Source organism: Chinchilla lanigera, unplaced genomic scaffold (assembly GCF_000276665.1).
Source record: "Chinchilla lanigera isolate Chin_1 unplaced genomic scaffold, ChiLan1.0 scaffold00036, whole genome shotgun sequence".
Taxonomy (NCBI): domain Eukaryota; kingdom Metazoa; phylum Chordata; class Mammalia; order Rodentia; family Chinchillidae; genus Chinchilla; species Chinchilla lanigera.
In genome coordinates, this window is record NW_004955437.1 from 2596205 (window position 1) to 2605484 (window position 9280).

At 54.6% G+C, this 9280-nt stretch overlaps 1 protein-coding gene and 1 pseudogene across 2 annotated transcripts; both read right to left on the reverse strand.

Annotated features, from left to right (window-relative positions):
• LOC102011910 overlaps positions 1 to 1157 on the reverse strand; it is an 11596-nt pseudogene extending 10439 nt beyond the window's left edge.
• A 2857-nt stretch (positions 1158 to 4014) lies between these two features.
• Rps10 (ribosomal protein S10) lies at positions 4015 to 8617 on the reverse strand. 2 transcript variants are annotated; one of them, XM_005389525.1, is made up of 6 exons: positions 8510 to 8617; positions 7669 to 7818; positions 7081 to 7252; positions 5454 to 5531; positions 4697 to 4752; positions 4015 to 4109 (listed from the first exon to the last, which is right to left on the reverse strand). In XM_005389525.1, exons 2-6 carry the CDS (start codon positions 7816 to 7818, stop codon positions 4068 to 4070), a joined length of 498 nt encoding a protein of 165 aa, XP_005389582.1. In that variant the 5' UTR covers positions 8510 to 8617; the 3' UTR covers positions 4015 to 4067. The 2 variants fall into 2 exon arrangements, with proteins under 2 accessions (XP_005389582.1, XP_013372373.1); XM_013516919.1 differs by lacking the exons at positions 4015 to 4109; positions 4697 to 4752 and adding an exon at positions 5294 to 5366 and having other exon boundaries at positions 5423 to 5531.
• Between the last annotated feature and the right edge of the window lie 663 nt (positions 8618 to 9280).

Sequence of the window (9280 nt, forward strand, 5' to 3'; positions counted from 1 at the left end):
TTATCCTCCTGCATCAGCCTTCCAGAGTGCTAGGAGTTAGGTTTTCTCTATTTTCTTCCACTTGCTTGCTTATCTATTCATTCTGGGAGTACTGGAGACTGACCCTGGACAATGAGCTACATCCTCAGTCCATTCTTAAAATTGGTTCATTAGGGCCGGGATATAGCTCAGTGGCATAGCACCTGCCTGGCAAGTGCAAGGACCTGGGTTCAATTCCTGATAACAAAGAATAAATGAATAAATAAATATAAAATTGGTTCATATTAACTCACAGTGTATTTCAAAGTAGCTAAAGAGTATTTTAAATATTTCCACCACAAAAAATAAGTAGTTGTGGTGATGGATATGTTCAATGGCCTGATTTATACTTTTCACAGTGTATACATATAGAAACAAAAATAAAAGCTGGGCGTGGTGGCACATGCCTGTAATCCCAGCACTAAGGGAGGCTGAGGCAGGAGGATCTTTGTGAGTTCGAGGCCAGTCTGGGCTACAAAGTGAGCTCAAGGTCAGCTTGAACTGTACTGTGAGACCCTGTCTCAAAAAGACAAAAAAAAAAAAAAAAAAAGAAACAAAAATAAAGATAATCAATGCATACCTGGATCAAAACATCACCTGGTGCCAACAGATATGTATAATTATTATTTGTCAATGAATTAAAAATATGATGTGGTAGTGAGCACCTACAAGCTGGGAGGCTGAGGCAGGAGGATCCTAAATGTGAGCCCAGCCTGGGCACGTTAGAGACTTGGTGGTTAGACGCCATCTCAGAATTAAAAAATAAAAAGAGTTTAGGATGCAGCTTAGTGTGAAGGCCCTGGTTCAATCCCCAGTACACGGGTACTGTATGTACACTAGAAAATTAAGGTGAGCTGGAGGTTCCAGAGTTCAAGGTTACTCAGGGCAGCTTAGGGAGATCCCGCTTCAAGAAAGAAAAACCTGTCCCCGTTGGGGGCTGGCGAAAGTGAAAAGCAACTGAGACTCACCCTCGCCGATGGGAGTGTCCGGTAATGCTGCGCCTGGGAGCAGTGGGATTCGGCCGCACGGCAGCGTCCATAGCAACCCGAATCACCATAGGCCTGACCCGGAAGTAACCCACTGCCCACTACCAGGCGAAGGAGTGCGCAGACTCCCGATGAGAACTCCGGATCCCGCATGCGCCACCGGGGAACCCAAACTGGGATCATGCCACAAAGGAGGAAGCTGGACTGAAAGAAGCGACACTCTGGGACCCGCAAACCCGGCGGACACAGCCGCAGGCCAAGCTGTCCACGCTGCCCTGCTGTGGCCAGGCCCGGGAGACACGACTGCCCAGTGACACGACCTCTGCAGACACCCGTGCGGGCGGGGAAACCTTCCAGCTTATCGCACCCTCCTCGCCCGAATTTGAACACAGGCTGGGGGCTGGGGATTTAGCTCAGCCGCACAGCGCCTGCCTGGCAAGCGCAAGGTCGTGAGTTCGATTCCTAGTACTGGAAAAAAAAGCAAAAAAAAAAAAAAAAGAACACAGGCTGCAGTGGCTGCTTTGTAAAGGTCTTAGTGAATAATGGAACAGGACTCAGAGTTAGCAGCCACTATAAGATTTCTCAGTTGGGAAAATTAATCTTCACCCATCAGTTCCCAAAGTCTCTAAAAATCCTCTGTAGTTTTTTTTTTTTTTTGGTGGGGGGCAGGGTCTCACTATGTAGCCCAGGCTGATCTCAAACTCACAGCGATCCTCCTGCCTCAGTGCTGGGACTACAGACGTGTGCCACCAAGCCATTTGGAGCTTGTTTTTGGCGGGAGTAGTAGTGGTAGGGATGAGTTGGTAAGATACAGGGCTGGTAAGCTCTGATAGACTTCTAAACCAACCTTGGAAGATGGGTCAGAACTTCCCCAGAGCTTTGTCCAGTGACAGCCTCTTGCTGTACTAACTCATGCTCCCCAATGATTTCAGGCACTTATACACGCTGTCCATCTGGATGTGGCGGCGCATGCCTGTAATCCCAGCACTCAGGAGGCTGAGGCAGGAGGATTACCTCGAGTTCAAGACCAGCTTGGACTCCATAGTGAGTTCAAGACCAGCCTGAACTACATAGTGAGGCCTTGACTCCAAACAATAAAGCTTTTTTATGTCTCCTTTCTTGCAAAGTGCCTGCTGGCTCGGCTCACCTCAGGTTCACCGGCCTCCCTTACCCTGCCTGCACTGCCAGCTCAGGAATGGTCATCCAGCATGAATGTAGCGTTTGGTGTTATGGGCTCATGCATGCACAGCTTTGTACTGTTTTTCTAACTAGACCAGAGGTGCTGGAGGGTGCACGTGAAGCAGGGCACTCCCCAGCCATGAAGGAAGACGGTCGAGGCATTTCCGTGAGTCCCAGGACAGGGGCTGGTGGACAAGCAGCCACTTGCACGGAAGTGTGTCTGTCCGCGAGAGGCCGCCTCAGGGTGTCCCCGGAGTCCAAGGGTCATCCTGAGTATACTCTAGAGCCAATTTAAGTCACGAGGGAAGAGGTTGGCAAGGAGCCCTGCTTGACAAATGATGACAGTTTAGGGCCAGGAAAACATCCAGGCTGAGCAGGAAGCTCGTGGGCTCCCCGGACGCTGACTTCCCGGCAGGATCCAGGTCACACACTCACGCGGTGGGAGCACATGAAGCGCTCGACTTCGCCGGGCGGCAGGGAGACTGGGTGAAAAGCCATCCAAGGCAGGCCAGCCAAACGCTGTCTCTCCTCGCCAAAGCAGCTTCCACCCTGGGGCCCAGGCCAAGTCCTGCTCACCTCACCGGAGTCACAGCTCCAACTGCCCTCGGCCGCCACCTGGTGGTCCAACGTACAATCGCGGCACTGACCCCAGGGGCAACCGGCAGGAAATCACCTGTGGTTGAGGGTTTCCAGCATTTGTTTTTGGACATGGCGTCTATGTAGTTCTCGCTGGCCTCAAACTCAGTGATCTTCCTGCCTCGGCCTCCCAAGTGCTGGGATTACGGGCATGCACCACCATGCTCGGCCAGCCTGCCTTGTGGCACGGTGCCAGGCAGGGTTTTGTGTACACGACCACAGAAACAGTCCGGTCTGCCCCCTGGCACTCACAGCAGACTGGCACTTGGCATTGCTTCTGGAAAACAATGCCCTGGCCAGTTCTGTCATGTGCTGGGCCCTCAAGGGCTCCTCGGATAGCAGGAGCTCCAGCTGCCCAGTCAGTGCTGTCCACTTTTCAAACATTCTGATACAGGGCCTTGCTGTGTAGTTCATTCTCCCACCTCGCCTCGAGTGCTGGGATGGATGTGCCACCATGCCCAGCTCTTAAATTTTTGAGCCAGGGTCTCACAGCAGTTCATGGTAGCCTTGAACTCATGGCAATCCTCCTGCCTCAGCCTGAGCGCTGGCATTATACGGATGCGCAATTCAAATTTTTCTGGGCTAGGGAGGGAACCCAGGGCATCAGGCATGGCTGTGCTGTGTTTAGCCGCGGCCCCAGCCTGTCACTGTGCACTTTCTCCTGCGGTTCTCATAAATCCCAAGCCTTTAAGACTGATAGGAATTAGCCAAGTGTAGTACACTCGTCAGCTCAGCACGCCAGGGAAGCTGAGGCAGGAGGATCACCAAGTTTAGTCCAGCATGGGAAACACATGAAGACCTTTGCTTCAAAAAATGAAAACAGGGCTAGAAAGTAGGCCAGTGTGAGGGCCCTGGCTTCAATCTCGAGTAACCAACCCCTCCAAAAAAAATCAGTACATTAAGTTCAAGCACAGCGCCTGCCTCCTGCCCCTCGTCCCTGGGGATTCCAGCACTGCTTCCTTCCCTCCCCTCGCTACTCCCCTGGGGGACACGCAGAACCCTGATTCCAGGATGAAGGGCGGCTCCCCCACCAGCAGTGTGTGCGCGCGGAAGGCGCCCGGCTACCTGGCACGACAAGCGTCACCAGCATCACCCAAACAAGCACCATACCCACTCCATTCTACCCCACCCCTCCCCATTCTGACTCGAACCACTCCATTCAGGCTTTGCCAAACAAACGCAACGGACACGCAGATCCGAGGTTTTCTCACTACACGTTTATTCAGCAGAAAATAAAGTCCTCCGACTTCACTGAGGGGGCTGACCGCGTCCGCGACCAAATCCGCCTCTCTGCAAGAAAAGAGCACAGGACAGCAGTGTTAGCTTAGGGTACCTGCTTCTCCCTCGCTCAGGGGCATCACTGCAGACCAGAAACGAACAGCGGGAGTGCAGGGCTCAAACCCCAGCCCCGGCCCCGGCCCGTACTAACAGAGGCTCACATTCAACAGCAGGCCCATTTCCACCTCAGGAAAGTGGGGACGTGGCCATCTCACACACAAGCGCTCGCCTCCTTCCTAGTGAGACCCCACGTGGGGATCCGCCCAGACCAAGCACTCTCAGGCACCTCAGAGCTATCCTATCTCCGTTAGGTGGATGGAAAACCCAGGCAGAAGGCCGCCAAGACCACGCCTGAGAGACGCGACTCGATTCCACACCAACTTTATCCAGGAATGCAACATCTGGTGGCCATTTCAACTCACAAACTCAACTCCGGGCCATGACCATCGTGACGGGAACAGGACAGCATGCGTCACATACACTGACACGCATCCCGGTCACGTATTTACTGTGGCCCGCTGCAAATGTACTTGGGTTCTGGATAAAAACCTGGGGACAGGCCCTTCCACACTCCCAAGTGACCGCTCCCGGATACTCACAAACTGGAATTCGGTGGCTGACCCGGCCCCAGCCTCAGCCTTCTTGTCGGCACCAGCTGGAGAAGAAACAGCCATTTAGAGCCACTGACCTCAACCCTGCTCCCATAGAAGGGACGGCAGGGGACAGGATCGTGTAGAGAAGCACAAGCCACGCTTTGCGGCCGTGCTCCCGGGAACCTGCTCAGCTTCCCTGGGTCAGTCCTCCCAGAGGGCCCTGTCTCAGGTAACTGACTGAATATATGAGCATGGGAACAAACAAGCAAGTAAAAATCTCAGCTAAGGACTTATATCACATACAGAGTTCATGTGGACAGGGGTCCAGAGAGGACCAAAGCCACCACAGCGAAGATCACTGGAGTCAGAGCCCTCTCTTGGCCCTCTGTCAGCTGCCCAGCTGGGGTCCCGTACGCTCACCCCGAAACCTGGCCCTGCCTGAGGTCCCCACAGAGTGACCAGTCACCAACTTCCTCTCAGCCGAGAGGCAGACACCTGTGAGCGGCACAGGCGCCCACGTTTATCTCACGTGGAGGAACCACAGGGGTCACTGACCCGCCAATGCCCCGGGTCGCTCAGCACGGGGCCCCCAGGGCTGAGACCAAGGAGCCTCGACGGTCACTTTGGCACTTTCCAGGCTGAGCCCCAACCGGACCATACGAGCATCAGTGTCCGTCTCCCCCCCCCCCCCCCCGACCCAAACCCCCAGCCCGGGCGTCTGGGCTCACACCCCCCCCCCCCCCCCGCGGCGGGCGGCACTCACAGGGCACGGCGCTGCGTCTGTAGGTGTCTCTGTCGGCCTCCCCTCGCGTGAGCCTCATGGGTCGCTCGCCCTCCACACCTGTGGGAACAGAAGCTCATGGCAAACACGGCGACATGAGGCCCCAGCGGCGGGGACAGAGCCTCGGAGCCGCTGCCAGGACTCCCACCTCCCACAGTCCTCGGTGACGAGCGGTTCCCCAGGCCCAGAAAACCCGCGTCTCTGATAAGATGCTGTCTGTCTGCGAGAAGCTGCTTTTCGGCTCTCATTTCTCACCATAAGCCTTTTCCAGTTCCTGGAGGACTTTAGAAATGCAGTCATTTCTACAAACATCTGAGTAGCCGGAACTGTGAATTTCACCCAGGCCCGCAAATGGAAAAGTGAGCGTACCGGCGAGAACGGAAGCGTAAGCCCCCTCCCAACAGCAGGTATAAAATCCAGAAGCCACCAAGCAGCCCTCGTTCCTCTGGGGCGTCTGCACAGCCCTCACCAGGATTTTCTGACTAAACCCAGGGCCCAGGGCCATGCTGGCAGTCAAGCTACATCCCAACTCCAAGGTGAGTTTTTTTGAGACGGGGCCTTGGTAGTGTATGTGGCCCAGGCTGGCCTCAAACGCACAGCAATCATCCTGCCTCTGCCTCCCAAGTCCTGGGATTACAGGTGTTGGGGCCACCACAGCACAGGTTTTAAAGCTCCAATCTGATGCTCACAGCTACGGGAAGTAGTTTAATCAAACGCTCTTCCTGCCTAGTTACCCCCGAACACCCCTGGACTGCCCGATTACAGCACACCGATTTTCAAAGCGTTAGGTAAACTTGGCTCCATGAGTGACAAAAGCAAACACCAGGCTCGAGCAGGCGGGCTCCAAAAGCACAATCTGTGAGGTGCACAGCAGACACTCCTGATTCCTCTGCGATTCCAAGATTCAGCAGAGGACCCTCCCTCCATAGGTCTCAGCACCTTATCACCTCGGCCCACAAAATGCAGCGACTGAGAAATCCACGTGACAGGAGCCATCAACCCGACCAAAGGCAACCCGAGCCAGCAATGAGCTCGGGAGCAGGAAGAGAATTCCCAGCTTCCGTGGCTGCACACTGCGGCACTTCTCACAGCGTCTGTTCCCCTTGCCAAGAAACTGTTTCCTTTCACGTGTAGTGAATGCTTTGCTGTGGGCCTTGGGCTCTCCAGTAAGCACAAGCTCTCGCTGCTGGAGAATGGTCACCCCACACTCCCTCCACGTGTGTCTGGGTATTCACACAGGCCATGGGGGGAGAAGCCACTTGTGCTCAATGCTCTTTCATACAGGTCCTGGAGACCTCTGCTCAAGGCTGCGGGCTGGACCAAAAGCCTTGCGTGCCAGTTCCCCCAAAGCTGACACCAGTATTTTAAAACGAGAAAGAAAACCGCTGGTCTTGGTGGCGCACACCTGTAATGCCAGCAATAAGGAGGCTGAGGCAGGAGGATCAATGTGAGTTCAAGGCTGGCCTGAACTGCATGAGAGACCCTGTCTCAAAAACAAGACAAAAACCCCACTCCAATCTCACACATAGTGAAAGAGTTTTTCAATGCACCAGTCCCCGCAGAAAGAGCAGCCTCCAGCAGGCTCTGGGCGGGAGCTCCCCCACCGTACCTTTGGGCCGGGGTCTGCCAGTCTCCGGCCGGCTGCGGCGCAGGGTGGCAGGCACGATCTCGGGGGGCAGGTGGAGGTAGTCGCGGAGATACTGGATGCCCTCGTTGGTGAGGTACCAGTAGAAGTGTCTCCAGGCAAACTGCTCCTTCACGTAGCCTCGCGACTTGAGAGACTGGGAGGCAGAAACTACGGTTAAAACGGGCGCTACTTGAGCACAGTGATGCAGGTCTGCAGTCTCAGCTCTTCAGGAGGCTGAGGCAAGAGGCTCCTTTGAGCCCAGCTTGGTCAACACACCAAGACTCCCCAAAAGCAAAATTAAAAAAAAACAAAGTAGAAGTCTGGAACTCGGCCTGGCTCGGTGGTGTACGCCTGTAATCCCAGCACTAGGTAGGCTGAGGCAGGAGGCTCTCCACGGGTTCCAAGCCAGCTTGGGCTATACGAGTTCAAGGCCAGCCTAAACTACATGGGGAGGCCCTGTCTCAAACAAACATAAATCTGGAGCTCTCTGCAGGGTACTTGAAAGGCGGCTATCAGACGTCCTGCCTTGAGCATTAGTTTAAAATCCCTCCATCTCATCCCACCCCGTACCTGCATGGCTTTCATGACATGAAGGTTGGGCACATTTTTGTCCGCCAGCTCCGGGTGCTTGGGCATGTGGACGTCTTTCTTGGCCACCATCACCCCCTCCTTAAAAAGGAGTTCGTAAATGGCGATCCGGTTCTTCTTGGGCATCAACATCTGCGAGGAAGAAGAGACAGCGAAGAGCGCCTCTAAGCAGGGCGGCTGGGGTCCGGGTAGCAAGGGCACGCACGACCTGAACCCGCCCCACCAGGCCACTGCCCACTGGGTAACGGCGGTGGCGAGAACGAAAGCCAAAGGGCGGCAAGCTTCCTGGCCACAACGGTGCAGGGGATCGGGAGCGCGGGGCGGGACGCCGCTTGCTGACGCCCCCGGGGACCATCGGCGACCGTACCTACGTAGTGCGACCCCGACGCTGATCACTCAGGCGCGCAGGGAGAATCCACACGTCCAACAACTCTCGCTTTCTGCCTGGCAGCGGCATGCGTATTTCCTAAATCTACCTGCCCCAAACTACGGTCCCAGGGCTATGCCAGGGGGCAGCCCCGCGCAACGAGTCCCGCTCAAAGGAAAAGCAGGCAGGCAACCTTCCGCCTCCTTCGCCTCGCCCGCTGGTCCCCGCCACGCAAGGACTTCAAACTCCCCTCCGTCTTCCGCCATCCGGACGTCAATCACGCCTATAAGCGCTCCCCTAACTCCCTGAACTGCGCCTCAGTCGATCTCGCTTAGAAATGGGTGTAGGAGGAGTTGGAGAGAAGCCCCCGGCCCCGACCCTGGGGACGTGCGGTCGCAACGGTAGCAGGATGGCCTGGATGGGGGCTGATGGAACCCCATCAACAGAGGAACTCACCGCGGCGGCTGCGGGGTCCGAGGCCGAGGCTGGAAAGGAAGGGGCATGCGCGGCGCGGCGTCTCTTCCGGGCTGCGTGGCCCCGCCTCCTGCCAGGACCCGTGCGCTGACTGGGGTGGCTTCGGCGGTGCCTGAGGAGAGAGGCGACCTAGAGCTGCTAAGAGCGCATGCGCGGGGCAACTGTCGCGGAGAACTGTGGATCCCAAGTGCTTTTATTTGTCAATAAAAATCATTGCTGAAGCAGGAGGAGGCAGATTCGAGCCCAGTTTGGGCAGTTTTGCAATTTGCGAGATCCTGTCAAAAAATTAAAAAAATAAAAACATCAGAAATAAAGATAAAACAGCTGCTGGGCGTGGTGGCGCACGCTTCTAATCCTAGCACTCTTGGAGGCTGAGACAGGAGGATCACATTTAATCCCAATTTGGGCAATTCAGCAAGACCCTGTGTCAAATAAAAAATTTTAAAAGGGCTGAGGATGTAGGTCAGTGCAAAGGTGCCAGGTTTAATCCTTAGCACAAGAAAAATGAACTTTATAATCCAAAAAAAAAAATCTGAAGATGGGCCATTTGAAACGAGGCTAAGAGGCAGGAAGGATCAAATCACAAAGTCTAATATTTGATTACGCGAAGTCACATAAGGAGATAACGAAGTGTGGGAAAGACACTATGAGAATATTTTGCAGAATTTTTGGAAGACAACACATATCAGACCTAGATAAGTGAATTTGAGTTCGATTCCTGGTACCAAAAAAAAAAAAAAAATAGATAACAAT

Bases quoted from the DNA above. Each gene is read 5' to 3' on its own strand.
- Rps10 (XM_005389525.1), bottom strand. From the start codon at position 7,818: ATGTTGATGCCCAAGAAGAACCGGATCGCCATTTACGAACTCCTTTTT. The intron at 7,253-7,668 runs GTACGGGGTGGG...TCTGCCTCCCAG, and splicing joins ATGTCATGAAAGCCATGCAG to TCTCTCAAGTCGCGAGGCTA. The intron at 4,110-4,696 runs GTGAGTATCCGG...CTTTTCTTGCAG, and splicing joins CAGCCACCGAATTCCAGTTT to AGAGGCGGATTTGGTCGCGG.